Source organism: Dichomitus squalens, assembly GCF_000275845.1.
Source record: "Dichomitus squalens LYAD-421 SS1 unplaced genomic scaffold DICSQscaffold_2, whole genome shotgun sequence".
Classification (NCBI taxonomy): Eukaryota; Fungi; Basidiomycota; class Agaricomycetes; order Polyporales; family Polyporaceae; genus Dichomitus; species Dichomitus squalens.
Genome location: NW_006766884.1, coordinates 979,100 through 1,006,049, shown reverse-complemented (window position 1 = coordinate 1,006,049; position 26,950 = coordinate 979,100). Strand labels below are relative to the sequence as shown.

Below are 26,950 nucleotides of genomic sequence, written 5' to 3'. Positions count from 1 at the left end.
CTGCCTTATATGAAGGCCGAACCTGCGATGCTAGACGATCAGTGCCGTAATGGATGTAGCCGAAGAATAGTAACGAACCCGAAGTACTGACCAGTCAATTCTCGAGCTTCCGGGCGACTCGGACAGAATTATGCCGAGACCAAGTCCACAGGGAGCTTGCGGTGCGAGTCGCAAGGTGAGTACAACTCCCAGAAGGCCAAGGGGACAGCGGGGGGTCGATCAGACGGATGCAAACTATATATCAGTCTTGCTCGTAGCCGATACATGCAACTCCGACGCTACGCTATGGCTACGCTATAGTGACGCTATGTCGTTGCTCGACACAAGGTTTTGGAAACTTTTTTATCCGCTATAGCGCCGCCATAGCGGCGCTATGGTGTCACGTGAATTTTCTGTAGCCGCTACATAGCGCGCCGGAACGATAATCTAACGTTCCCTGAGTATGTGGAGAAGACATTCCTTTCTGTCAAGGTGAGTGTCGACTTCCCAACAAATGATAGGTCGCCAGTGTTGACGTGCTCTTACAGGGCGGAATGAAGGCGAACACACTCACGCCCGACAGCTCGTACAGTATCATCTCTCTCGAAGGATAGTCCCAGTCCACTAACTATATGCGTGCATGCAGAGCCGAGAACCTCCGCCGCAGCGTGGACGCCTGTGTGGCTGCGCTCCGTGGGACCAAGAAGATCGACCTCTTCGAGACAGCCCGCGTCGACCCGAACGTCCCCCTTGAGCAGGCTCTCAAGACGCTTGTCCAGCTGAAGGAGGAGGGCAAGTTCGATCATTTGGGCATGTCAGAGTGCCGTGCCGAAACGTTGCGAAAGGCGAACTCTGTACGTTCTCTGGGCTCACCGACAGACACCCATAGCCTGTGACAGACCCGCTGAATGCCTCGACAGATTCACCCGATCACCGCCGTTGAGATCGAGGTCAGCTTGTGGTCCTATGAAGAGGAGACGCGTAAGGGTACGTTGAGCCCCCTCCTACACATGCGCTGTGTACTCATCTCATGCCACGATCATCGCCCGCAGTCATCGCGACCGCTGAAGAACTTGGCATCTCTGTGATCGCATACTCGTGAGGCTGCTGCCCGACCGATCCACTACTAATTTAGGACGCTGACGTTCGTTCAGGCCCCTGGGCAGAGGATTGTTGACCGGTACCATCACCAGCCCTACCGACCTCCCCGAGCATGACATGCGCCGCAGGTTCGATCGGTTCCAGGAAGAGGTTCGATGGTTATTTCCGTCCTCCGCAGATGTGCCGCTTCTCTGATATCGCTCTCATCAACTGCAGAACCTGAAGCACAACCTCGGTATTCTCGAGGAAATCAAGCCAATCGCCGCTAAGAAGCAGATCGCTCTCCCCCAGCTCGCCCTTGCTTGGGTCGCATCGCTCGGTCCGCACGTCATCCCTCTGCCAGGATCCGGGTTCGTTTCCATTTGCTTCTGTTGGTAAGGGGAAGATTTAACCAGTGTTTCACAGCAAACCCAAGAGGGTCGTAGAGAACATCCTCAGCGGAGACATTGAGCTTACGCAAGAGGAGCAGGACCAAATCGCGGATATCCTCTCCAAGCACGAGGTAAAGGGCGATCGCTACATAGGCGGGCCCGCGGGGCACTTCTTGCATCTGTGGGGATGAAACGAACGGGAAGTCGTGAGGAATGACACGCTGAGACTCGCGGGAGGCCGGCAGGTAGATCGGCGATACGGTGTTCGGATTACAGATGATAGCTAGTGTACAACAGCGAGAATGTACAAGGAGTACGCGCGACAATAGTCCCTATGCGGTCATCTCCGTATCATTTGGGAAATCCGTACAAGATGTCGAGTCCGAGGCGCTGGTGCTAAGAGCTTTCGCCTGATCTCTGCCGAAGACCACACGGGAGACGACGGATTGCGCAGAAGTCGCGGACAATGCTTGCGAATTCGCACCTTCTCCGATGTAACGCGCTCGTCGCAGTCGCGTGTCCCGGAGGTTCAAGATAAGCCGTGAAATGAGTGTCGTGGATAGCCTGCAAATGCAAACGCCTTGGTCAACAGAGTTTGGAAGCATAGAGACAAGGTTTACGTATTAGTGAGTGTTGTCTCCAAGCCTTTGAGGTTCGAACCAGACTGCTCAATTTGGGTGACTTGGGGGTCACAGGAGATCACTGTGGGGAGATCACGTACAGGCGTCGCCAAGAAGGTAGCGATATTCGTCACAGTGGACGCGACGATGATCCTGTCAGGTTGCGTATGTCAGTAATCACTACAAGCATTATTCCTTCATGCACAGGCCACTCGCCCGTAGTAGATAGTTCCATCTCGGAACAGAATCTCCACTATCCCACCTGGGAGGCGACGATGCATTTGGATCGCCCTCGCTAGCGTCAACACAAAAATGGTCGTATCGAACCACAACATTGCGAACCATGCGATGGCGAGATCTGTAAACAGACAGACATCCTTGAATATTTTGTAAAATGATGGCGCTACAAAGGCGTCGCGCACGAAAGGATCTAGCTTACGCTATTAGCTATCCGTACATGCATAAGTACAGGGATGATTTACTACTCACTGGCCATTGGTCAGGGACAGGTCGCATCCGGAAAAATTGAACGGCAAGGTTGTGTCCATGTCCTTCGGACTCTCAGTAGTGATCATCATGACCTGCGCGTCATCGGAGGTTATGAGCGCGAAACACGACGATGAAACTACAGCTTGTACCAGGGCGGCTATAGCACCACCCACGTGTGTGACTATGAGCAGCACGAGGATCCGTCCACTGCGTTCGTACAGAGCGTATGTACGAAGCACTAGGATGACTATAGAGGCTCAGTGAGTGACAATCCTCACACGGATAATCGGGATGGATACTCGCTAGCGATGGTCGCCTGGCTGGCCACTGCGAACGCTTGATGGTATACCTGTAGGTTACGACAGCTGACGAAAAATTCAGCCTCAACGACCAAATGATCTCGATAATAAATGTACCTCTGCGATCCGTTGGTCAGTAAACATGCTGAAGGATAAACACCTGTGGGTTACTCACCTGCTCAGAAGGGCTAGTGAAGTACTCGAATATGGTAGGGATGGGTCCCAGAAGGCCGAAATAGCGGTTGGCAGCAAAGAGCACAGAGAACAGGGATATGTTGGCCGATTTCCAGAAGTATTCAACCTCGGTGGAGAAGGTCAAGGAGAAGTCGTAAAACAATATCGCTAACCTTGAGTCAGCTAAAGTATTTGAGGGAATTACTTACAACCCACCATACCCGACCGCCGAGAAGTAATTATTCAGCCGGATAGACCAAGCCCTGCACAGACGGCCATAAAAGTCGTCAGCAAAGGAACTTGTCATACGAGGGTTAGGTACCAATACTCCGCGGTCGCCTGGACCGCTCTCGTGAAGCGAGGCATGGGCAGTCGACGCTACTCCGATGGCAGGCAGGGGGGAGATTGGCAGGCATCGTACCCACGATACCAAGCATATACCATCCTGACCGAGGTGTGGGAATGCGCCGAAAAGAAGACGGAGCGTCAAGCATGGCCGATCATCTGCGGAGACTCGCGCCTATTGAAGTAGTTACTTTGATAGGGCTCGCCGACGTACACGCAAACGGCTATGAGTATGGCCTTTGAAACTATTGCCGTTCAATCCCCTGCAATTGACTTCTGGCACTCAGCGTTGGCTGAAGACCCGACTTTACTTGCCAGGGCTGGATTGAATGTTGCTTCACCCATAAGACATGAATTCTTCACCACGGTGTTCCAGACCAGGTGACACTAAGATTGACCTGACCTGACCTGGATTCAGAGCTTGAGCTTGAGCCTCAAGCAACGCGGCCCTGCAAAGCGTTGACAAGCCCAAATGTATCAGAGGACAGAAATCCGAATGTCGCCTATATGTCAACCTGGTATGTCAATTCTCTATATTTTCCTGTAGATGTTCCAGACTCGCCTCCTCTGTGATTCCACTCTGGCGAAGCGGACTTGAGCAGATTCAACAACGCAGGAGAGTATGGAGCTTCACAGTCTGTAACCGGTACCTGGACCCGCGTTCCTGAGATTGAAATTAGCGAGGCCAAGGGCCCACTCTAAGTTCACTATTATCGGGAGCCATTGAAAGAACCTAGATATGAATGCTGTGTGGCTTTCTGACGGTTCCCTACCATGCGCCACCATCCGCCGAAACTACCGGTGCTGACGTGCATCTAAATTTCACCGAAGCACATCAGTCCGTCCTCGTGGAGGTGCCTGGAGCGACCCAGCATGTATGTGTGATCGATGGCTGTTGTGTCCAGTCACCGTTTGATGCCTCCGTTGGAGGCGACCGCTGGCGTCTTTGGGGCAGAGCGCATGTGCTGATTCCAGCGCTTGTCATCAACACTTGTGGTTAGCACACTCAACTGAGGGACTGCAGGGCACCTCACTTGAAACAAGTGCGCTCATCAACGTACGTACAAGGAGAGAATATACGCAGAAGCCGCTTCGTTCACACACAGACGCTATCTTTGTCTTGAGGCTGGGAGGTCAACGTCAGCACGGGGACAAACTCCCGGAGCGTTCGGGACAATTTGTTGATACATGGAATTGACAAAGACTCGGAACTTCTCTTCATTCATGTTGTACTGACCACCTGAAAAAACTCGAGGCGCCCATAGCGCACTGCGATTGCACGGCCACTCCTAGCGACGGCTGCGCTGCAGAGGTGCGTTAGACACTGTGTCCTAGGCATATACATCGAGTTAGAATTATCTATCGTACCTCATCCCATGCTCGCTTCAGCGTCATGGCTCACTGCGTAGCTCCTAGAGCCCTCCATCAAAGAGGTGGTTGGAGAAGCGAATATCAAGTGGGAGACGAATGGTTCCCCGTTGGGTGGAATTCTGTACTTCATCGTGCTGTTCTCTTCATCCGCTGTACGGCGGTCCCACTTTCGCGATCCGATGCCACGGAGATTGAGAACGAGACGGGAGGTAAGCGTGGTGGATAGTCTGGAGGCAACCATCGTCAGCTGATCATCTGACGGAGAGGAGATAGGCTGACGCATTCGTCAAGGTGGTTACGATCCCCTTCTTCGAACCGGCCTATGGGCATGTCATGAGGCGTGCTCATATATGCCGTCTGCTGCGAACGGGCCACGTACCGGGACTGCCTGTGTACAGGAATGGATGAGCACTGGAGTGAACTGGCGTTGCATGTCAAGGCTTACCAAGAATGTGATGATGTTCGATACATTGAACACAACCAGTATGCTGCCACGTTCCGCATATGAAGGAGCCCCAACCACATTGTGGATACACACATCCACTCACCCATAGTAGATGGTACCTGTGCATGATGATGAGTATATGATTGCAGGATCGATATACCAGAAGTGCGCCTCACCATCACGGAACAGAAGATTCACAATGCCACCCGATAGCCGCCGGTGCATGCGCAATGCACGCGCCAGGGTGAGCAGAAAGACAGTCGTGTCAAACCACAGCATTGCACACCACTCGATGGCGAGATCTGACGGCGAAGCCTTCAATACGAGAAGTCACCACATGTCATCGATGTGGCAGCAACATACGGATGCCCCTATTATTCAGATGTCAAAGAGACCGATCACGGAACACAACGCGGAAGATTTGTCCTCACTGTTCTTCGGTGAGAGCGAGATCGCACCCGCCGCTGGGGCGTTGTACGGGTGTGTTCGGTGTTGCTACTGGACTGTTCACGGTCATCGTTGCCACCTGGAATGGAAAGTTCCGAGTTGAGTTCTCGACCGGCAATTCGTCCCACTTACCAGGCACACAAGAGCGACAGCAACAAGGGTCACGACGAGAAGCACAAGAACCGATTTCTTCCGTTCGTACAAGGCATACGTGCGAAGCAACAGAATCGCTGCCCGACGTCAAACCAAGGGTGTGAGGCAAAGGCGGGTGACTCACTTGCGATGACACCTTGCGTTACGACCGAGAAGACTTGGTGGTAGGTTTGTAGTAGCCGGCATCTTGAATAGACACAGAATGTGGGATTGTCAGGGTCACTCGCGTTGTGCTGAGACAAACTTACTCCTGAAGAAATGTCAATCAATCAGAAGCTGCTCCCGTCAGGGCTAGGAGATAGCTTACATGCTCCGGTAAATGAGCGAAATATTCGAAAACGATAGGGAACGTGCCGATTAGACCAAAGTAGCGGTTGAACACGAACAGAGTTGAAGACAGAGAGAAACCGGCCGACTTCCAGAAGTACTCGACTTCATCTCCGAGTGTCAACGCATAGTCGTAGTATAAGAGAGCTGGGAAACGCTTGTATCTGGACAATAGGCACGAACATATGAGTGGAGACGCACCGAATGCTACTACGGATAGAAAGTTATTCCACAAAGAGGACTTGACCCTGCGAAGATGTCGATCAGAATCAAGACAGGAGATGTAGGTTTATGCAATCGACTGACGAGTTCACCACGGACGCATCGACCATAGCTGAGGACGGTACCAGACCAGGTACAGAGTGACGTTTCGAGAGGGTGTGGCAAGGGTTGGGAAACGCCTACATGAGTCCGGGTATGACATCGCAACTGCATCCACAGACGGTGTCAACCGAACCCTAGCGGCGTTTGACGTAACAGCGCCCAGCGGTCCAGGACACATAGCCGGGTAGCTATATCCAGTACCATTCGGGATTCTGGCTTCCCAAATTGGCAGGGTTAGACCGCAGGTACCCGGAGGAGCGTTTGCATATCTGCAGTCATCGGTGTATCGTGGTATGCATCTTCCCGCTCTGGACGAAGGGGCTTGGACAAAGCAGCGCTGCTAGGACACTTGCGGTGCCGTGGACAAGAGCTCAGTCCCGGCGTGTCAAAGACCCCGTCCGGTGCATGATGCACCGGATGGCTTCCCAACGAGCGATTCCGGGCCTGCGTACACGGGCCTACGGCGTGGGTGCGCGGGACACAAGACGTCCGACGTCACCGCAGACGACGGAATAGAAGTTTCACGGCTTGGGTGACTTTGGCAACGAGAAAACCTCCTGAAGCATGCGTTGTTATGAGCGTCTCTTCTCTTCGCTGGCCACGTTCTCTTCTGTTACGCTGGGAATTGTCGATGGCGCCAGAACTTGCTCGCGATGTCTGGTTCGCAAGGGTCGCGCGGTCGGAGACCCGAACATAGACAGCTGAGATAGCGAACGTTCATGTGGACCAGCTGCCGTACTGAAAGGGCGCCGCCCTGGTTAGCCAGATATCAGGAAGAACTGCGGGGGACGCACCAGTGTCATGTACGTTCACATCCTTCTGGCCGCAATGAGACCGCTAGGATCAAAGCAACATGTCTGAACCATTCCATACCAACCATTCGCTCATGGCTGTTGAGTGACGTTACTTCGGCGGACAAAGACATAGTAAGTAGTTAATGATTAATTATGATTTTGTAAGAGCAGCTGCCATTTGAAGAGCCGCTGACAAAGCACCTCGTCAGACGATCGTCGTACTGAGTGGAAGTTGACTCGGACGCACTCCTATATGCACCCACCTTCAATCCCGAAGGCATTACTCGACTCCACAGAGGTATACCGATCGGGGGCTTCTCGAAGGGTCAACATGCCTGCGGCCAGCGTAAAATCAGGGCAAGCTGTCCCGCGACAAGCTGCCGACAACGCGCGGCGCAAACGCGTCCTTGCGGCGTTCGAAAGAGCCGCCACCGTCCATCGCGTCGCCAGAGTGCTCAAGTCCTCTACACTAGTCTCAAACTCAATCGATCAAGTCAGCGGACTTGTGCACTGTGCCTAATTTCGATGGAATGTTCCATGACGTCTCCTTTTTCCCATATCTCGTCCAACAGCTATGTCGCCCCGTATATAAATGGCCAGCGCGAACAGGATGTACTTGCATTCTCCAACCTCCGAATCCCTTCGCATCCTCTGCTCCATAGCTTCGTACGTGTCCCTCCAGAAAGATGACCGTAACCAAGACTGCCAAGCTTGGCGGAACCGCTACCGATGTTACCGTGGGCAAGGTCGCCGTAAGTACGCACTGTGAGGATACCTGCACCCCTATATCTCACACCCCTGGTACACATAGCATGGTCTCATGATGATGACGTACGCCATGTCTCAACCGCTGACAACGGTAACGACTGACGATCTGGTCTAGGTGGAGGGATCCCAAACACCCCCTTCCAGACGAGGAGGCATTCGAGGCTATCAAGGCTGGTGTCGATTCCCTGCCGCCTGGCGTGAAAATGTTCCTCAACAGCGGTAAGCTCGCGTTCTCGAGATCAGTATATATCTTTGTTCATACTGTATCAGGCGAGTTTTATGGCCCGGACCAGTCGCCGGCGAATCTCGAGTTACTTGCGCGATTCTACCAAAAGTATCCCGACTACGCTGACAAGACCTTTCTTTCGGTCAAGGTATTTCCTCACTCCTGCCCCGTCTCCGGAACATCGCTGACTTCGCTATCTAGGGAGGGCTTGCTGCCCGGCAGTTGGTCCCGGATGGCTCGTGAGTGTCACAAATTCACACGCCTTCTTACTTTGCATTGACTTCGATTCAGCGCAGAAAACCTCAGGCGAAGCGTCACCTTCATCAACGAGAAGCTGGGCGGTATCAAGAAGATGGATCTCTTCGAGACGGCTCGTGTGCCCTCTAATGTTCCCCTTGAGGACGTAATCAAGACTCTTGTTGAACTCAAGAATGAGGGTCATTTCCAGCACCTCGGCTTGTCGGAATGCAGCGCCGCAACCCTCAGAAAGGCTCACGCCATCCATCCGGTCACGGCTGTTGAGATCGAAGTCAGCCTGTGGTCGTATGAGGAGGAGACCAAGAAGGGTGCGTGTCAACCAAAGAGCAACTGATAGATATGGTCCGTCGATCAACATCATTATCAACAGTCATCGAAACCGCGAAGGAACTTGGCGTCGCTGTCGTTGGATACTCACCTTTGGGTCGAGGCTTCTTGACTGGCAGTATCAAGAGCCTCGATGATTTGCCTCGTAGGTAGTTTCCTTTGCATTGCTCTCCCTTAAGGGTCTCACAGAAATACCATCCAGAGAATGACATGCGTCGCCGCATGACGCGGTTCCAGGAAGAGAATTTCAAGCACAACCTCGCCCTCGTCGATGCCGTCAAGGCCATCGCGGAAAGGAAGGGTATCACTCCGGGCCAGCTTGCTATCGCCTGGGTCGCCTCGCTCGGACCGCACGTCATCCCCCTCCCTGGATCCTCGTAAGTTCTCGGAGTCATTTCTTCCAGGACCGCTGACTCATCGAGTGAAAATGCTACAGCGTCAAGAAGCGTACCTTGGAGAATATCGCGGCCGGCGAGATCGAGCTCACCGCCGCTGAGCTTGCAGAAATCGACGAGATCCTCGCGAGGACGCCTATCAAGGGTGGTCGTTACTTTGACTCTGTTGACCCCAAGGTCCTCCACCTCTGGGGTTGATAGAGGATCCTCGCGAGCGGAGTGTTGGCCAAGTCGATTAACGTGGCCTTGAATATACTGTGTTATGTTTGCCAGACATCATTTCGTCTTTGACGAAGCACGCTTTGTGAAGCCCCAGCCTCGTACTTATACAATCGTCGTGATATCTCCAGGGTTTCCTGTGCAATATACCTCTGCACGCCACGTTTCACGATCCGCTTGAGTCGTGCTATTCGTTGCTTTGTCGGAGTAAACGAATATTCTGGACTCATTCTCGAGGAGGAGCCTCGGAACTGGCCGGTGCCAAGAACGCGGAGATCTATTCCCGATGTCTGGTATACATATCTCGGAATGCGAGCATATCTAATCTCTCCGTTCCGTTCCTCGAGATATTATTATTTGATAAACCATGCTGCCCCCGTCCGAGTCATTACCCCGCTGCTCTCTCTTCCTTATAGGCACTCAGCAACCAAGTTTTGACCCGCGGCCGCCCATCCAGCACCCCTTCTGACTGCACGTCATCCTACGCGCTATGTGCGGAATCGTCATTGCACACGGCATTGATAACCCCAGCGCGGAGCGCCCCAAGCTCATCGCCTGCTCGAAGAAAATCCGCCATCGCGGTCCTGACTGGTCCGGTTGCTACAGCGGCAAGCAGACCATCCTCGCTCACGAACGTCTTGCCATTGTCGGTGTCGGTGAGACATGGCCCAGTGTAATCGCTTGCGAGGAGGTTAATGGCTCATTACCCCTTTCGCAGACACTGGCGCTCAGCCCCTCGTTAGCAACGATGGCAAGATCATCCTCGCCGTGAACGGCGAGATTTACAACCACATCAAGCTGCGCGCGAGCCTCAAGAACTCGTACAAGTTCAAGACACACTCGGACTGCGAGGTCATTATTCCCTTGGTACGTTTCCCCGCCCTAAGTCCCGTATCTCTCCTCTACCATGAGTCGCGTGCTCATCTCGCACACGCGCAGTACCAAGAGCACGACAAGGAGCTATGCAACCTCCTCGATGGCATGTACTCGTTCGTTCTCCTCGACGAGTCCGTCACGCCCTCGCGTATCATCGCTGCGCGCGACCCGATCGGCATTACTACCCTCTACCAGGGCTGGAACTCCCAACGCCCCGGCGCGACGTTCTTCGCGTCCGAGCTGAAGGCGCTTACCGATCTGTGCGACAAGATCATCTCCTTCCCCCCTGGCCACGTCTACGACTCGCGTGACCAGTCGACGACGCGCTATTTCCAGCCTACGTGGTGGAACGGGGACCTTGATGGCCCGGAAGCCGTCATTCCGGACAAACCTGTGGACCTGAAGCTGCTGCGCGAGAGCTTGGAGGAGGCCGTCAGGAAGCGCCTCATGTCCGAGGTGCCGTACGGTGTGCTGCTCAGCGGCGGTCTGGACAGCAGTCTGATCGCGTCCATTGCCGCGCGCGAGACGGAGAAGGTCGCTATGGCTCAGGCGGAGGCGAGAAAACGGAGGCTGCAGGAATCGAAAAGCGGTCCGCCCACACCTGGAGAGGATGGCGTTGACGAGGCTCGTACGTTCCCTGGTCTGTCACTTTGGACATCGACCAGTTGCTAACAGATGTTGCCCGCAGAGACCATCATGGCGTGGCCCCAGCTGCATTCATTTTCCATCGGTCTGGAGAATTCGCCCGACCTGCTCGCCGCGCGAAAAGCGGCGCACTATCTGGGAACTGTACACCACGAGTATACTTTCACTGTGCAGGAGGGCCTCGATGCCATTCCCGATGTGATTTACCACCTCGAGACATACGACGTCACGACGGTTCGCGCGAGCACACCTATGTACCTCCTCAGTCGGAAGATCAAGGCCATGGGTGTTAAGATGGTTCTCAGTGGAGAGGGTAGCGACGAGATCTTCGGCGGTGAGTGTCCTCCGTCCGATGCGTTAAGCCGATCGCCTGACAAGTGAATGCAGGATATCTATACTTCCACGCTGCTCCGGACCCGAGATCTTTCCACCAAGAGTGCGTGAAGCGGGTCAAGAACCTACATACTGCTGATTGTCTTCGCGCTAACAAGTGAGTCATACCTGCCATCGTGAACAGGACGGCATGCTGAATACATGCAGGTCAACAATGGCTTGGGGTCTCGAAGCTCGTGTACCGTTCCTAGACAAGGCGTTCCTTGAGGTCGCCATGAACATCGACCCGAGGGAGAAGATGTTCAGCAAGGGCTCGGCACAGGAGGTCGACGAGGACGGTCGCCCCAAGATGGAGAAGGCACGTGCCGCTTGGCCATGTGTTCGTTAATTTCTTCGCTGACTCGCGCCTGCAGTACATCCTCCGAAAAGCATTCGACTGCTCGCCAGATGGCAAGGTACGCCGCGTCTTCATCCTCTGCTTTGTGTCCTACTGGTTTATCATTTTCCCGATGTTCAGCCTTATCTTCCCAAGTCCATCCTCTGGCGGCAGAAGGAGCAATTCTCCGACGGGGTAGGATATTCGTGGATCGATGGGTACGTGTCTCCGTCCCTATATTCTGCCCGCCCCCGTGCGCCTCTTGACTCTGACCTCTCGCCTCTCTGTTGCGCAGTATCAAGGACCATGCAGCCGCCGTGGTGTCCGACGAGGCCTTCGCGAAGCGGGCGGAACGCTGGCCTGAGAGCACACCTGATACCAAAGAAGCGTACTTCATCCGCGACGTCTTCGACAGTGCGTACCTCCCGTTCTCTCGCTACCATTTCCTCTCATCTGATTTATGCGCTTCACGCGACGGCGTCCCTGTGTAGGTATGTTCCCTCCGGCTGCGGCTGCGACCGCCGTTAGGTGAGTTCTCGTGACTTAGTCCTCGTCCAATCTCGTGTGAACATAACGTGAATTTGTGACTGAATCACTTGCCAGGTGGATACCGCGTGGCGACTGGGGATGCTCGTCCGACCCGAGCGGCCGGAGCGTCAGTATACACAATGCCGCGTACACAGCAGCTGACAGTTAAGAGGTCGCTAGGTGGATGGGGGTCGAAGGGTAGAAGCATTGCCAAGTGTAAGATTGCTACAACGGGAATCTAGACGATATTATACTCTGACAACGAGAGGGAAGGAGCGTGTGTGCATGCCATGTCCGTGCGGAGGGTTGGGGGGTAACCAGAGCGTAATGCAGGTGCATATATGCGCATACTCGGAGGAGACTGAGATGTCGATGGATAAAGAAATCCAGGTGGTGATAACCTTGGCATGCAGCTGTTTAACGGGGGACGGTGAGCTGTGAGATGGACAGCAAGAGTGAGCGAGCGGACAGGACGACGAACGATAATTAGCGGGAACGCGTGCCTGAATAAAGAGAATAAGGAGTGATACGGTATCGTGAATTGTGGGGTACTGGATGACAAGTAACAACGAACAATGGGCAATAGACGATGAGAGTAGACGAGAACATGAACAAGGATGTAACAGCATATCAGCACGACAAGAACGGCCTGTGCAAAGATCATAGAGATGGGACAGAGTTGGTCGTGAACTATTCCGTAAAGGCGTAAAAGAAGCGTGAGAATATTGGTTATGGGACAGGAAAAGCCATAGCATAATCTATGGAATCAAACGATTCAAGGAAGGGTCTTGGTTGACGATGTTACGGATGAAACCCACGCCGGAGTCTTCCGAAGGTGCAGGAGAACCGAGGGTTTTGTTGGTATTGGGTGTTGTCGTGACGCGTGTGGCTGCGCTTGTCTGCGAGACGTTACGGGTGCGTTTGGTGGGTTGAGGGGTGCCGACCGCGCGAGTACTGCTATCCCAAGTCGGACGTTCCCGCGTAACGGTCACCTTGACGGAATGTCCTTCGTCGGAGTGAGGCGTCACCTTGCGATTGACCGGCGTCGACCCTGTGCGCCGACTCGCCGGACGAGGTACGTGATGTGGGGCGTCCTGAACAAGGCGGGTGCCGAACTTCGCGTTCGCAGACGATTCCCGCGCGTATGCCGTAGTCGGCGTTGCTGTTCGACGACCACCGTTGACAGGAGGAGGCTTGGGTTTCACGATGGGCTTCTGGAGCGTCACCTTGTCCGCGCCCCAATAGGAGAAGCTCATCTTACTCTTGCGGTCGGAGTCGTCCGAATCGTTTGCGGCTTCCTCCTCCTCTTCCGTAGGCATAGGAACTATGCGGGGCTGAACGCCCGAATGTACCTGCTGTCGTGACTTGACAACACTACAGCTTGACGTAAGCATCACTGGCAGGCAGGGCACTATGGAGATTGCGAACGTACTCCTCCATAGAGACAACTCCTTCCCGAGGTTGCACAACATCACCGATATCCCAAGTCTCGATCTGATACGACTGAGCGTTACGGTCAACAGGCATGACGATGATTACTGACCTTCAAGAACTTGTATAGATTTCGGGGCTTGGTACTTGGGCCTCTTCGCCCTGTCGTGGCGTACTTCGCCTTCCCTTGGAGCTCGGGAAGTGAATTCGCGCGTGAATTCCCATTGCCCGACACCAACGGCAATGACGTAGTGCCTGTCCGCTGACAGCGCAACACAACATCGTTGAACACAACCAGCCACAAGTCCTTCTTGCCTCCAACCCCGTTGTTCGACTGGAGGACATCGCTAAGCCGCTTGAAAGACGACTTGCCCTTGACGTTCTTGGGGTTCTGTGACGAGGGCGGAGGCGACGAGCTGGACTTCGTCCGGTCTGTGAGTGGGTTGACGCCAACGAGAGGTCGCTCCTCAACAAGCACCCGTGACGGCTTGGGAACCATGAGCTGCTTAACCTTGTCGAGGCCCTCAATGCGCGCGAAGACGTCGCGCGTCTTGTCGCGCTCCTCCTTTTGGATCTTCTCGTCCTCAATGCTCCGGACGATCGTCTCCACCTCGGCGACCATCTGCAGTGTGCTCTCGTACTCGAAAGTGCTCGGATCGGTATGGTAGAGGAGGTTCTGGAAGAGAAGGGGGTACTTGAGCAGCCGTTGGAACGGCTTAGACAGCGAGATGGCCAGTCCAGTCTCGCCCTTTTCCGACGCAGAGATCTCGAGCTTCTGCAAGTACTGGCAGATCTTGAGCCACTGGTCCGCATCCTGCTTCTTCGGTTTCTTGCTAGCACTTGCGGTCGACAGGGCGTTGTCGACTTGCTCCAACGCGCGTTCCAGGTGCAAGACGTAGGTGGCGTATCCATGAAGGATATGTGACTGAGCTATGTTAGCATGGGAACGTCGAGCTTAGCGTACCATAGGCACTTACGTTGGTCACGAATACGTCCGCCAGTGACCGAACGAGTGGGTACTGATCCTCGTACCTCTTTCGGAGGCCTTCACTGAGACGGATGTGGCCATCTAAAATGCCGCCCTCGATAACTTCTAGGCACTTGCGGAGGTCTTCCGGTAGCTGCGCTGGAGGCACCGCTCCATTGATCATGGATTCGGAGCCCGTAATGCTCTTCTTGAACTTTCGGAGCACACGGGTAGTACCAGTGCCCGTCGTCTTCATAGACGGAGGCGACTGCTCGTAGTCCCTATGAGAGGAATCGCCCATGAACGACTGTCTTCCCAGAGACTGCGTCGAGGAAGTCATCAAGTTCGTCCGGGGCGGTGGGGGCAACGACTGATGTGACCGGGAAGGGAAGGGCACTGAAGTGCCAAGCTTGCTCTTGGCCGACCTCGCCGCAGTCGTGCCGTAAGGAGATCGAGGGTGGTTGTGCTTTGCCGCCAGCGACATAGTAACGGTCTTCTGCCGTGAAGAGTGGAAGGCGGCACCCATCCGGTCTTCAGCTTCCTCTTCCTCGGCAGAGTCCATCGATTCTCCGTCGATGTTGGGGTGATTATCCTCCTTTCGTGAGTTGTCGTTTACCGGGAGCGGTGAATCGGAGCGGTCGCCGGTAGGGGAATTGAGGAAGCGGGCGGCGATGGGAAGATGCTCTAGTGACTCTCGAGGGGTATCGGAACGTGCGAGGTCATCGTAGACGTCTAACGGTGTTGGAGACGACACCGGGGACGATGTGATGTACGGGTGAAGGAGGGGCTCAATAAAAGTCTCCTTCATCTTCAGTAGCTCAATCACGTATCTGAAGGGAGGTTACTATGCGACGAGACAAAGCTAGACCGAACAAGATACGCACCGTTCTTCACTGGCGACAATTTCCCATAACACCTCCTGCCTTGTCCGTTCTCGCTGTCCGAGGTTGGTGACGAGGTCCTCCTCCGCGCCTTCGCTCCATGACTGAACGGCAAGTATGCGGCTGCTGGTATTGCTCATCGAGGAGTACGGAGTGCCCGAACGTAAAGACTGGTGTAGCGACGCTTCGTAGCTCTTGGCTGGGTACGGAGAGGTGGTTGTCCGTGTGGAAGTGGCCTTGTTGGACTTGAGCGTCGAGGCGACGTCCGTCCGGGACGACGCAGCAGTGGAAGTTGACCCACGCGTTTCCTTGCCATGGGCAGCATGGAAACGCGACACAGTGGACTTGGCCGCACCGTTGGTGGGAATGGGCGTGTCCGCGTCAGGAAGGGCGCGATCTTGGAGGGGACCCGGTGTTGGAGGAGGAGATAAGAACGCGACCTTCTTCTGCGCATCCGAGCTCGTCCCGTTCGCAGTCTTGCGCGAGCTGCGAACAGTAGAATCTGTCGAGCCCTCGACGCGTGTCGGCTGATGCCCTTCGGAGGACGGCGCGGACGGGGGTTTAGGCTCTGCTGCTGCAGGAAGATTCTCCTTGGTTTCAGTGGCAGGCAGCGATGGATGTGCAGCGATCGGTGTTGTGGTAAGGGACGATTCGGTGGAAGACGACGACGGCTCGCCAATGGGAGGCAGTGGACGTATGGACAGTTCGGGTAGAGGTTTGTATGAGTTGACGGAGGTGGGTGTCGACGCTACGCGTTGTGTTGTTGGAGGCCAATCGGGGAGAGGAGGGAGTTGGGGTATCTTTTCCTTCGGGGCGTCCTTCTCTCTTTCTTTCTCTCTGCCGCCCGCGAGGCCGCGGTTCAAGCGGGTGAGAAAAGCCTTCATGAGTAAGCGTACAGCAGCTAGCCTCGCTGTCGAGGCAGCTTGATGAGAGAAGGAATCGGCGGAGGCTGCGGGAGAGGAGGAGCGTGGAGACGGCGCGCGCTGCTGAGCCGGGCCAGTTGCAACTCCTCCAAGCCAGGTCACGTCACACACGTCACACCATCCGTCCTCGGAGCCACGCTAGCGCCCTCCCCATTGCCTCGTGGTGCACGCCTTCCTCCGTCCCGCCATGGCCCTCCGACCCGCGCACGAAACAAAGCACGTCCCGTTACTGCATTACCCCTTCCGGAGCCACATATTTCATCTCCTTCAGCTTGACAACGGTGCCACCAATGGCACCGGGCTTTGGCTCGGCGCGCAATGCCTGTCCTTGTATCTATCCGACCTGCTCAAGAACAAATCATCAACGTCGACCTCCGGCTCTTCTCCCGGTGCGAAACGCCCTATTAGAGCCATCGAACTAGGAAGCGGCGTTGGTCTCACCGCGTGCGTTGTAATCGCCGCTTATCCTGGTGCTCGCCCACATATGTTCTCCATCGTTCTGAGTTGCTCGACCGATTCCTAGCCTTGCACTAGCATCTATGGGCTGGGACGTGATTGCAACCGACCTACAAGATGTCATTTCATCCGTCCTTACTCCCAACATTTCTCGCAATCGTGCGCATCTACCTTCAGGGTCTGGCGCTATCGAAGCTCGCGTTCTCGACTGGACCGTACCTCCTGACCAATGGCTGTGGGATGATCCCAAGACCATTGCCTCGCAGCAGCTCGAGAAGCCGTCTAACGCAGGACAGCATAATCCAATTCTATTACAACCCCCATTCGATCTCATCATCTCATCCGACACGCTATACGTGGCCGAGCTGGTCACGCCTCTTATGCGCTCTCTTCACACACTGTCTAGACTCTCAGTCTCGACTTCTGCAGAAGCCCGTGCACCACCAGTGTTCCTGTGTGTGGAACGCAGAGATTCCGGGTTGACGGACCGGGCACTATCGGAGGCAACGGAAACCTGGGGTTTCAAAGCGGAACGGGTGTCTCATAAGAGACTCGCAAAAGCTATGGAGAAGGGCGGCGCCCGGTGGCAAAGAGGAGACTGGGATGGTGTGGAGATATGGAAGCTAGTGCTTAAGACGTGAAGGAGGGAAGTCTTGTTGCTAATGGGGTATATGGACGACTTAACTTCGGGCGTGTACATGTATAACATCAAACGGTAATCGTAAGTCTTCTGATACTGTTCGTCTTTCATCGTGGTTTGCCACATCCTGGATCCGGCGACGGCTGCATAGCGAGGTGCATGGGACCCCTGCCCGAACATCTGTAGCATACCCATAAGAAGTATTCATGCATGCCAAGACGAGGCCGCATGACGCGATATTGAGCTTCGGTAGCAGTCGCGATACTATGGAAGATGCATGGGACGCTCCCTGCTATGAACTGTCAAGTAACAATCAAGACATGGTCATCATGCGTCAGACGCGCCACTCACGATATTTGCGCAGGAAACCGAGGGTCGCTGTCACTGTCTTCCCTTCTAGTAGCTACGAGCCGCAGTGTTCGATCAAAGCCGTGTGCAGACTTGTATCATCAGGACTTGTCGTGGCTGAGTGCAATGTACCAATACTCACGAGATCTCTCCAAGTTTCTTCTTCGTCATTCTCCGTTTGCAACTGGTAGACTTGCATGAAACCTTTGAATCTAGAAAGAGTATTAGAGAACCGCACTCGCCACATCAAGGAAATATGACCGACGTCAAGCCTCCATTGTCTGTTACATCCATGAACTCCAGCAGCTCCTCCTTAGTTGCATCATCGAACGGCGCGCCGTTCGTATCTCGCGCCCAGGAGTCCAGTCCTTCCGGTGATAGGTACGCGCCCTCCGGTGGCTCAAGGAGCTCCCCATGCCTCTGCGCGGACGCCTTCGGTGTGCAGTACTTCGCAAAGATATGCTTCAAACACGACTCTAACTGCACAGTCCATGTCAACCTAAATCCACACACGCAGTTCGCGCAACAATGCTACGCACCTGCAGCGACACAGCACCATCATCGTCTAGAAGCTGCACCCCTGCCTCGGGGCGGTTCCGTCTGCCCTGTCTCGAGTCCGGCTCAGGCGTCTCAGGGCGCGGAGACTGAGTACCGCTCCGGAGCTCCTCTATATCGCGGTGCAATTTGGACATCGTAACCCGGGCGCGCGTAAGGAATCTCAAAGTGGGTATGAGAACGGACGAGGATTTAGAGGAAACGGCGGCAGCCCAGGTGCGCCTTGCAGTGGCAAAAGTCTAAGACGATGCAAGCCACAAACGAACGCATATTTGCCTGATACGCCTGACTTTGTGGCACGTGGCTGGGCGGGACTCTGGCCTCGAGTCTGCGAGGAACTTGTCGCTGTGCCTCCGCTAAGCCTACTCACGACCTTCACAACGCATCCACAATATGGCTGCACGTGCGGAGCCATTGTCAATTGAGTCGCTGCTGCAGAAACAACGCGAGGAGAAGGAGGCTGCTGCGAAGGTATGCCTTGTTTTCACTCAACCTTTCCGGTCACTAACGCACGGTTGCTGTGCAAAGCCCAAGTTCCTCACAAAGGAGCAGCGCGCTCAATTGGCTATCCAGAAGCGTGCGCAGGAGATCAAGGAGCAACGAGAGAAGGAAGAGCGTGCTAAGCGAGACCGTGAGGCCCTTGAGCGGGAAGCGGAAGAGATCAGAGCCAGGGAAAGGGAGCGGGAACGTGCTTCGCGGTATGGCGGCGGTGGCGGTCGTAGTACGTGTCCAATCTATGTCTGTTTCTCATTCGCTCACTTCCCATTCACAGACGATGACCGGTACGACCGAGACAGGGATCGAGACCGAGGCGACCGCTATGGCCGGCGGGGGGACCGCGACAGGCGGCCACCACCGCACGAAGACCGCAGAGGAGGAACTGGGGGAGGAGGGGGAAGCTCTTTGCAAGGCGTCCCTACAGGCCCCCGAGCAGACCGCGGAAAGGCCACACCCACTGGTCCTGCCTCGTCCTCAACCTCTTCGATGCCGCCACCGCCTCCTCCCTCGGGTGCGTCGAATGGAAGCAGCAGCTCGGTCTTGGCAGAGGCTTCCCAATCGTACGACCCTCCTATAACCAGCAATGACTTGGACGCTATTCGATCCCGGTATCTCGGTGTGGACAAGAAGAAGCGCAAGATCCGTAAGATGAACGACCGCAAGTTCGTCTTTGACTGGGATGAGCAAGATGATACGTATAACGCCGAGACGCCAGCGGCCATTGGCAGCCAGCGTCAGGGTGCCCAGATCGGCTTTGGGCGCGGTCATATTGCTGGCATGGACGACGCTGGAGGCGCGGTGGTGCCAGGGCGAAAAAGCGGTGCAGAGGGTATGGTTTTGGCAGACCCCTTGGAGAGAAGGAGGGCTGCCAGGACGGGCATTGACGAGAGGCATTGGTCGGAGAAGTCATTGGATGAGATGAAAGAGCGCGATTGGCGTATCTTCCGCGAGGACTTCAGCATCGCTGCAAGAGGTTGGTGTTTCGTTCGGTATTCTCAAACGGATCATGGTCCTGATGCCTTCGTTTAGGTGGACAAATTCCGTATCCCATACGGTCCTGGAGGGAATCCGCCATACCGGTTGAGATTCTCGATATCGTTGACCAGATCGGCTACAAAGAGCCATCGCCTATCCAGCGGCAAGCCATCCCCATCGGCCTGCAAAACAGGGACATCATCGGTATCGCAGAGACTGGTGGGTTTACCTCTTAACTCGGTCTGTTCACAGTGGCTAACTAGTCTACATAGGATCCGGTAAGACGGCAGCCTTCGTCATCCCGATGTTGGCATTCATCTCGAAGCTCCCGCCGTTCACCGATGACATCAGACATCTTGGTCCGTATGCGCTCATTCTTGCGCCGACGCGTGAATTGGCGCAACAGATCGAGTCCGAGACGAAGAAGTTTGCCGGTCCCCTGGGGTTCACGTCCGTCTCCATCGTCGGTGGTGTACGTATCAATGATTCTGTTTACCTATCGTGCCATTTCATTCTAATCGGATTCACGTATCTAGCGTTCGGTAGAAGAACAGCAGTTCAACCTACGCTCTGGTGCCGAGATTATCATCGCAACGCCAGGTCGTCTCAAGGATGTCATCGAGCGGCATGTCATCGTCCTCTCACAATGCCGTTACGTCGTCATGGACGAAGCGGACCGTATGGTGAACCTTGGTTTCGAGGCCGACCTAACCTTCATCTTGGACAAGCTCCCGTCGGACACCATGGAAGGCGAAGACCAGGGTGAACAAATGGACATCGATGGCGAAACAATGATTAAGAAGGGTAGGAATCGTGTAACTACCCTGTTCTCTGCCACCATGCCTCCACCGGTCGAACGGCTAGCAAAGAAATACCTGAAGAAGCCTGCAATCATCACCATCGGTGAGGCCGGTAAGGCCGTTGACACGGTCGAGCAGAGAGTTGAATTCGTCAGTGGAGATGAGAAGAAGAAGTGGGCACTCTCCGATCTTACGTCTAGAGGGCGTAAAGCTGACTCTGTCATTGCAGACAACGCATGCTCGAAATTCTCAACAGCGGGCAGTTCGCATCACCCATCATCGTATTCGTCAACCAAAAGAAGACGGCCGATATGGTGGCCAAGGATCTGCAGAGAGCTGGAGTACGTACCCGCACTTCTCTGACCTTCGCTTCCGCTCACGCCCCCTTCGAAGTGGAACGCCGCTACCCTCCATTCGGGAAAGAACCAAGAACAGCGAGAAGCCGCTTTGCAATCTCTCCGGACTGGAGACGCGGATCTTCTCGTGGCTACAGATCTCGCGGGTCGCGGTATTGATGTGCAAGACGTCACGCTGGTCATCAACTATCAGATGGCCAACACCATTGAGGCATATGTTCACCGTATCGGTATGTGCTCCTTGCATTACTCTAAGCCATGGAAGAAGGCTGAGCCAATGACACCTCCAGGCCGTACTGGTCGTGCTGGCAAGCAAGGGACAGCAATCACCTTTCTCTCAAATGACGACGAAGAAGTCATGTACGTCCCTGTTCACCGACACCATGAGGCTCACGCTTACTTGACATGTTCTGATGTGCAGGTACGATCTCAAGCAAGGCACGTACCCATACTTGGGCAATTCCTCAAGAATGAGTCGGCTAATCTATATACTTCCATTTTCTTTGTTACAGAGATTTCCAAGAGCCCGGTGTCGAAGGTCCCTATCGAGCTCGCGAAACATGAGGCCGCTCAGCACAAGGTGTCCAGGGAGATGAAGAGGAAGAGAGATGCCGATGACCAGGGCTGATCGTCGCTGTGATTCGGAATGCTGGGCACGTCGTATCCACTTGCGTTTGGTGCGTGCATGCTATCAGCGCCTCAGAGATCGAACCTATGCCTAGCCGTTTTGCACAAACGTACATTGTACATGTAGAGCTCAGCGTAGCCTCCTTGACGGAAGAGGCACTAGTCGCGCCTTGACCTACACTCTATTGGTAAGGTATGCGGCTTGTGGATCTGCAGTGTGTGGATCCACGTTTGCGACGTGTCAGCCCTTTCACCGACCACCAAAGTAAACTCAGCAGATTGCCTAAGCTGAATTGTTCACGTATATACGACTCATCGTTGGCCCCTCTTGTGATGGCCTCGTGGCTCGTGGCCGCTTGGCGTTCTCATTTGGTTACACAGCGCCCTACAAGGCCAAACCACGCGATCGCTCGGCACAAAGGCACTCGGGCCGGACGAGCGGCCTTCGGGCGTTCTTGGAAAACACCACCATCAACCACCAACGTCTTTACCGAGAGGCACACGTCGTCAACTCGGCGTCAAAATTCTGTCGGGATGTTGGGGTTTCGGGACAAAGTGCACCGTCCACTGGCATTCAGGTATGCGGCCGTCACTCGGGTTCTGCAACCCTTCTGCACCCGCTGCGCTTGTCGGTACTGAACTAGGAGAGATGTCAACCGGCAATGACGCTAAGGTAAGCTACTGATCCTGTATTCGAGGAGGGCGATCCTAGGCCTATTGCGGGACAAAGGCACAGATCATAAATTCAAGTGTTCTTCAGAGCGGTTTGCAAGATCTGTAAGCTGCTATGTATCATAGGCCTCCGAACATCGACCGACTCGCATACCCCGAACGCAGCGGACTTGGGGGCTCGCCACCGGATTCACTTTCGATCAGGTCAGGCACCGCCTGCGGGCAGACCCGGCCTCTCGATCGTTCAGGTTATGGCACAACCTGCATGACGTTGTCCGATGTGTCCTACTTATGCATGTCAGAGACACACATCTGCGATCCTGGCGCCTGCTTTTGCTCAAGGCTTGGACAAACGTTCAGCCCGAGGAGGAGAGCTTACTCTGGTCAGCGGCGAGTGAGTTATTTCGGACATGTGTCATCGGTGTGGCTCTCAGTGGCAAAGAGGTTGAGATCAGACTAATGAACATATTCCGCGATGACGGCGAGGCGCTTGCAAGAGCCATATGCGGCCGGTCCGCCACGGTTCACCCACAAAAACGGAGAAGGCACACGGGCACAATCTGCGCAGTCTGATGGCTGGCTCGGGCGGGTTAAGTACGCACAGTGTGTTTTTCCGAAGCCGAAGGCGACGCCGTCGTATCGATCGCGCTGAGGATGCATAGAATGGGGCATTGGTAATCATGCCGAAACTCTTTTGCAATACCCCTTCACAGACTCGCACCGAAGCGTGCCTCAACGCCGTAGGAAGCTCACGTAGGCTACTGTGGGCGAATACGTTGATCTTCAGGACGCAGTGGGACCATCTGACTGTCCACTTTGGACCGCTTTATATTGACGTTGATCTCGACTTCGCAGAAAGTCGTCTGTGCGTGTGAGTTTGTGAGGTGAGACATACGAAACATCAGGTCGATGAGCGCGAATAAGTGTCAATCGGCCTCGGGTCCGATATTCGGATGTAACGGCCACATATACTCCTCAACGCCCCTATTTCTCATCGTTCGCAACGTATCGCGGAATGTAGGAAGCGTGTCACTCGGCACGGAAAACGGAAGGCAAGGGCGTCGTGGCGAGCCGACCACGAGCCTTCTAGCTCGACTAGAAGACATGCGTGCAGGAGTGGAGGAGCCGCTGGCCTGTCGTATCAGATGCGCCCATCTGTCCCTGATTCTGCAAGAAAGACCAGCAAACACGTTATAGAAGGCAAGTCGCTTGCCGGAACTCAACACAGCTTTGTCAGGCATAGTGCGTGTGTTCATTGTATTCTCGCCGAGTGACCCAAAAGCAACGCTTGCTATAACATACCGTGCTTGTCAAAGCACCCGACGTTGGCTTGGGACTCAGGAGTAAGTACAGGCTGGCACCGTCAAAAGTCATTACCTTGACAGGAGCATCGCATGAACTGAACACCTACTTGGAGACACATTCGAAGTCGGCGTTCCAGACATCAGCACAGTGCTCGGACTTCGGAGGCAGACCCTCGCGCATGGTTGTTCCGCGTATGCGAAGCGCTACACCCCGAAGTCCGAACCGACGGAACTCCCTGTCTTCTCCTCCGTAGCTTCCGAGCAGACTACGATGGGCGTGAATGTGGGAGTCGGAGGAGGCCCAGACATGTCGGCATACGACTCCGAGCCGAGAAGCTCTATAACCGGCCGCACGCCCTGTGTGAGGATCAGAACATACCTGCGAATTCAAGGCATATATGGATGGACTTTGAGATGTAGACAGCGCCTATCCTAACGAGGTCCACCAAGGTCGATGCACAACGAGGCTGCAACGAGTTATCGCATGTCATAGAGCAAGGGCTCCAGGCCGCCGTCGAGCGTTCTAAGTAACAATACGGGATCAGTACTGTCAGCGGCGACGAGCGCTCAACATGCACTACGTTGATGGATCTTTGTGATACATGCAGCCATGAACGCACCTCTCCGAGCCCCGAGAAAAGTAGTGCGACTCCCTGATACATCCCGTAAAGACCGTCCTGGGACCTTGATGTAGGCGTCCTGATCCAGACCGTCGGGGATCGCGCGCACTGTGTACACCCGTCGCGGCACGTAGCTCTTTACGCCACGACAAGCCTACAACATCGGTCAGCTTGTCGTTCGCGCGACTCCGTGATAGGCCGCACGTCGCAGACGTATGTCGAGCCGGAAACGCGGGATGGTGATGACAACTGCCCGGGAGCACGCTTGCACAGCCAGAACGAACATGAGTGGTTGTCTGACGTCAGATACTCAGTACGTTGTTGCGACAGGGTCCAGCGCGAGACGTCCCGCCTTTACGAACCAACCTGCAGGCTAGAGCAGAAGGGCGTCAATCATCATGGCGGCCCAGTGGCAGCCCGCGGCGACATCCTTCACGTTGAGTAAAGGACACCCCAGAGCGTGCATCAGCGGAACATACACAGATCGGAACCATGCCCACATAACGATGCCAGGCGTAGCGCTATGCACCACGACCCGAAAGGGGCAACGTCCACGCATACGCCCACCGCACGGCCCTGGCGAGCCTCGCGTAAAATCCGCGTGCGCACCAACGCCGCACCAGGGGCGTAGAGGGGGAATAAGGGAGGCGATGGGCAGGGAACACCTGACCTCCCGCGAAGGAGCTCTTCTGTCATGTTCTGACTCAGTTGGCCTGCGGGGAAGCTGTCCACTGCGGGGAGAACGGGAGGCTGGGCCGAGCTCGTGAGGGATGGGACGCGCGCTGGTGCGCGATGCGCACTTGCCGCGGATGCTCGCGTGGATTTGCTGGGCTATAGCGTCGATGCGAGTGCCATGAAGTACGGTACTCATCTGTGCTCGTATCCGTCCGCACCAGCATAGGCGGGTGCTATAGAACACTATACACGCCTGAATAGGTCCAAGTCCCTGTTCGGTGTCGAATCTGTGCCTGTATAAACATAGAGCTGCGACAGAAGGAAGGCCATCCCTGGGGTGGCGGCGCGCCGCGATGCCGGAGTATACTGCACCAGAATAAATGCGCGTGCACAGGGCATCAAACCGTATGCCGCCTTCCCTGGATTCCTGCTTACGGCATTGGACCATGGGTCATGGCCGCATTATGTATCACGGTACGAATGCGCGTTCTTGCGATGCTCGGTGTGAACCGACGAGTACCCCGCGCGGGGCGCGTGGTGGTCGTCCGCAGGCAGGCGGTCACGTAACGTCTCCGCAACATAAGCTTAGCGGCGGCGTTGTGGAGGCACCTCGCGTTTCGAGGTGCGGATGAAGGTCCGAGGATTTGCTCCACACCGTGACGCGCCTCGAGGTGGTCGGCCGCTCGTCGCTTGCACGTACAGCTCTCACGCGTCTCGGCGCGCTCGCGCGCGCTGCTGCTACTGCTGCTGGACCACAGCTGGCGGGGAAGACAATTGACAAGAGACAGGAGATATTCGCATGACGCACAAAGATACGCACCGCTGTGGGCCGTGGGCTGGCAGTAATCTGAATGACGTTATCGGCCGAGGGCGCACGCGCGTTGTGCGCGCGGCGGTCTCGAGTTGCGTGACAGGAGCATGCGCGCGCAAGGCACGCGCGCCCCGCAGGCACCGGGACGGGCGTGCATGTTACATGTCACTCCGACTCACTCGCTGCTGTGAGGAGAAGGTACTGACCCGGAGCTGCGTAGTCAGCCCGAGGTTACAAAGTGACGTATAGGCTGTGGCGACTCCTATGGAGCCATATGGCGGCGGGTGGTAGGCGGGGCCGCCGGTCTAGCAGCTCGAAACCAATGGGGTGTGGAGAAGTGTGGAGAGAAACAAACCGTAAGATAAAGCGCGCGTCGTGCGGATCGCAAATGCAGAGCCCAGACGTCGGAGGCGAGCTCGGAGGATCTTATGATTGTAATCGCGAATGTCCGGGAGTGCGGATGCCTACCATGTCTGCCAAAGGACGATGTTATTACAGGACTGCGCGGACGAGCGGACTACCGGGAGTCCGCATAATGTCCGCAGGGCGTAGGCAGACAAAACGGTGCTTGACAAGAGGTTGGAGTGCCCACTTCGGGTGCATAAGAAGCGAATGGGCGAGCGGCGACGGACAGCCCGTGCGAAACGCAAGGCTGACTAACGCGTCCTTACGTCCCTGTCAAGCGTATCTCAGCCTGAGACTGGTCGAGGATAAGCCTGTGAGGAGGAGGGGATCGCACATGCGCGACGAAGGCCAATCGGGCAATTGCAAGAAGATCGTCGATATCTCATGGAATGCTCGGCGAGCAGCCTGCGGAGACGAGCCCTGAGCTCGTGATAGCGAGTCGCGGTCGAGCATAGGAAGCAGCAAAGAGCGCTTAACGCGTATGGCTGAGCTTATTACTCGGCGTTCAGTCGAGTGATGATTACGCCTTGGCGGCGACGTGTGGCGAGTAGGTTGAGACCACAGCGTTCTTTGGAAGACAGGCTTCGATCGCAGCAAGCGAAGTACACGGTCGAGAGACTGCGGCAAGGCGCAATATTCCCAGATGCGTGGAGTGTCAGGCGTTCGGGTGGCTTGGCTGTCAATGGGTGAGGATATAGAGGGATGAGAAAATTGAACGCTGCAAAGCCAAGCCGCTCCAACGTTGAGCACACCAAAGACGGGGTGGGCCGGAGGAGCAGCGGGTGGATCGGGGGAAAGTATGGGAGAAGGGATCGA

General features: G+C 55.2%; 7 protein-coding genes across 7 annotated transcripts in view; 4 read left to right on the top strand and 3 right to left on the bottom strand.

The window, feature by feature from the left end:
- DICSQDRAFT_48558 (aldo/keto reductase) overlaps positions 1-1,642 on the top strand; it is a gene marked incomplete at both ends in the record, with an annotated part of 12,612 nt that extends 10,970 nt beyond the window's left edge. The window contains 8 exons of the mRNA XM_007361179.1: positions 410-471; positions 528-565; positions 626-833; positions 900-966; positions 1,032-1,077; positions 1,134-1,230; positions 1,297-1,430; positions 1,486-1,642. Coding sequence (XP_007361241.1) covers positions 410-471; positions 528-565; positions 626-833; positions 900-966; positions 1,032-1,077; positions 1,134-1,230; positions 1,297-1,430; positions 1,486-1,642 — 809 coding nt within the window. The remainder of the gene's footprint in view (positions 1-409; positions 472-527; positions 566-625; positions 834-899; positions 967-1,031; positions 1,078-1,133; positions 1,231-1,296; positions 1,431-1,485) is intronic.
- Positions 1,643-1,783: 141 nt separating this feature from the next.
- On the bottom strand, positions 1,784-3,202 carry DICSQDRAFT_49973 (uncharacterized protein; the record flags this gene model as incomplete). Its single annotated transcript, XM_007361178.1, has 4 exons — positions 1,784-2,031; positions 2,277-2,448; positions 2,734-2,807; positions 3,031-3,202. Coding segments are annotated over 4 exons (666 nt in total), but the record flags the coding sequence as incomplete, so codon positions are not given.
- A 1,367-nt stretch (positions 3,203-4,569) lies between these two features.
- Positions 4,570-7,322, bottom strand: DICSQDRAFT_177373 (uncharacterized protein). Its single transcript, XM_007361177.1, has 15 exons — positions 7,240-7,322; positions 6,428-7,183; positions 6,323-6,369; positions 6,100-6,268; positions 5,919-5,980; positions 5,774-5,871; positions 5,626-5,720; positions 5,558-5,565; positions 5,371-5,496; positions 5,298-5,313; positions 5,195-5,237; positions 5,129-5,137; positions 5,029-5,069; positions 4,747-4,976; positions 4,570-4,682 (listed from the first exon to the last, which is right to left on the bottom strand). The coding sequence occupies exons 2-14, from the start codon at positions 6,451-6,453 to the stop codon at positions 4,748-4,750; spliced, it is 969 nt and encodes a 322-aa protein (XP_007361239.1). The 5' UTR covers positions 6,454-7,183; positions 7,240-7,322; the 3' UTR covers positions 4,570-4,682; position 4,747.
- Positions 7,323-7,553: 231 nt separating this feature from the next.
- On the top strand, positions 7,554-16,240 carry DICSQDRAFT_77955 (glutamine-hydrolyzing asparagine synthase). Its single transcript, XM_007361176.1, has 24 exons — positions 7,554-7,991; positions 8,051-8,070; positions 8,123-8,226; positions 8,278-8,381; positions 8,435-8,472; positions 8,525-8,799; positions 8,862-8,963; positions 9,021-9,195; positions 9,255-10,088; positions 10,151-10,299; positions 10,372-10,936; positions 10,997-11,287; positions 11,341-11,443; positions 11,494-11,644; positions 11,700-11,741; positions 11,804-11,880; positions 11,958-12,076; positions 12,154-12,190; positions 12,266-12,406; positions 12,464-13,564; positions 13,623-13,684; positions 13,734-14,546; positions 14,599-15,418; positions 15,473-16,240. Exons 9-19 carry the CDS (start codon positions 9,923-9,925, stop codon positions 12,357-12,359), a joined length of 1,794 nt encoding a protein of 597 aa, XP_007361238.1. The 5' UTR covers positions 7,554-7,991; positions 8,051-8,070; positions 8,123-8,226; positions 8,278-8,381; positions 8,435-8,472; positions 8,525-8,799; positions 8,862-8,963; positions 9,021-9,195; positions 9,255-9,922; the 3' UTR covers positions 12,360-12,406; positions 12,464-13,564; positions 13,623-13,684; positions 13,734-14,546; positions 14,599-15,418; positions 15,473-16,240.
- Positions 16,241-16,560: 320 nt separating this feature from the next.
- On the top strand, positions 16,561-17,166 carry DICSQDRAFT_132150 (uncharacterized protein). The gene has a single exon (XM_007361175.1). The coding sequence runs from the start codon at positions 16,580-16,582 to the stop codon at positions 16,913-16,915; it is 336 nt and encodes a 111-aa protein (XP_007361237.1). The 5' UTR covers positions 16,561-16,579; the 3' UTR covers positions 16,916-17,166.
- Positions 17,167-17,422: 256 nt separating this feature from the next.
- Positions 17,423-18,590, bottom strand: DICSQDRAFT_97632 (uncharacterized protein). The gene is made up of 5 exons (XM_007361174.1): positions 18,376-18,590; positions 18,102-18,316; positions 17,979-18,048; positions 17,840-17,928; positions 17,423-17,787 (listed from the first exon to the last, which is right to left on the bottom strand). Exons 1-5 carry the CDS (start codon positions 18,526-18,528, stop codon positions 17,781-17,783), a joined length of 534 nt encoding a protein of 177 aa, XP_007361236.1. The 5' UTR covers positions 18,529-18,590; the 3' UTR covers positions 17,423-17,780.
- A 156-nt stretch (positions 18,591-18,746) lies between these two features.
- On the top strand, positions 18,747-21,836 carry DICSQDRAFT_132148 (pre-mRNA-splicing ATP-dependent RNA helicase PRP28). Its single transcript, XM_007361173.1, has 11 exons — positions 18,747-18,862; positions 18,920-19,112; positions 19,164-19,862; positions 19,919-20,083; positions 20,137-20,336; positions 20,401-20,837; positions 20,894-21,005; positions 21,058-21,250; positions 21,311-21,380; positions 21,442-21,458; positions 21,533-21,836. The coding sequence occupies exons 1-11, from the start codon at positions 18,785-18,787 to the stop codon at positions 21,646-21,648; spliced, it is 2,280 nt and encodes a 759-aa protein (XP_007361235.1). The 5' UTR covers positions 18,747-18,784; the 3' UTR covers positions 21,649-21,836.
- The last annotated feature ends 5,114 nt before the right edge of the window (positions 21,837-26,950 follow it).

What these genes read in the sequence shown, in the direction of transcription:
- DICSQDRAFT_132148 (XM_007361173.1), top strand. Translation starts at nt 18,785, where the DNA reads ATGGCTGCACGTGCGGAGCCATTGTCAATTGAGTCGCTGCTGCAGAAA. An exon ending in TGGCGGCGGTGGCGGTCGTA is followed by an intron (nt 19,113 to 19,163) that starts GTACGTGTCCAA and finishes TCCCATTCACAG; the next exon opens with ACGATGACCGGTACGACCGA. An exon ending in AGTGGAGATGAGAAGAAGAA is followed by an intron (nt 20,838 to 20,893) that starts GTGGGCACTCTC and finishes CTGTCATTGCAG; the next exon opens with ACAACGCATGCTCGAAATTC.
- DICSQDRAFT_132150 (XM_007361175.1), top strand. Translation starts at nt 16,580, where the DNA reads ATGGCCCTCCGACCCGCGCACGAAACAAAGCACGTCCCGTTACTGCAT.
- DICSQDRAFT_177373 (XM_007361177.1), bottom strand. Translation starts at nt 6,453, where the DNA reads ATGGTCGATGCGTCCGTGGTGAACTC. An exon ending in GATGCGTCCGTGGTGAACTC is followed by an intron (nt 6,370 to 6,427) that starts GTCAGTCGATTG and finishes ACATCTTCGCAG; the next exon opens with GGTCAAGTCCTCTTTGTGGA. An exon ending in TCTATCCGTAGTAGCATTCG is followed by an intron (nt 6,269 to 6,322) that starts GTGCGTCTCCAC and finishes AGCGTTTCCCAG; the next exon opens with CTCTCTTATACTACGACTAT.
- DICSQDRAFT_97632 (XM_007361174.1), bottom strand. Translation starts at nt 18,528, where the DNA reads ATGTCCAAATTGCACCGCGATATAGAGGAGCTCCGGAGCGGTACTCAG. An exon ending in ATGGTGCTGTGTCGCTGCAG is followed by an intron (nt 18,317 to 18,375) that starts GTGCGTAGCATT and finishes TGGACTGTGCAG; the next exon opens with TTAGAGTCGTGTTTGAAGCA. An exon ending in ACAGACAATGGAGGCTTGAC is followed by an intron (nt 18,049 to 18,101) that starts GTCGGTCATATT and finishes TACTCTTTCTAG; the next exon opens with ATTCAAAGGTTTCATGCAAG.
- DICSQDRAFT_77955 (XM_007361176.1), top strand. Translation starts at nt 9,923, where the DNA reads ATGTGCGGAATCGTCATTGCACACGGCATTGATAACCCCAGCGCGGAG. An exon ending in GGATGGCGTTGACGAGGCTC is followed by an intron (nt 10,937 to 10,996) that starts GTACGTTCCCTG and finishes TGTTGCCCGCAG; the next exon opens with AGACCATCATGGCGTGGCCC. An exon ending in GATTGTCTTCGCGCTAACAA is followed by an intron (nt 11,444 to 11,493) that starts GTGAGTCATACC and finishes GAATACATGCAG; the next exon opens with GTCAACAATGGCTTGGGGTC.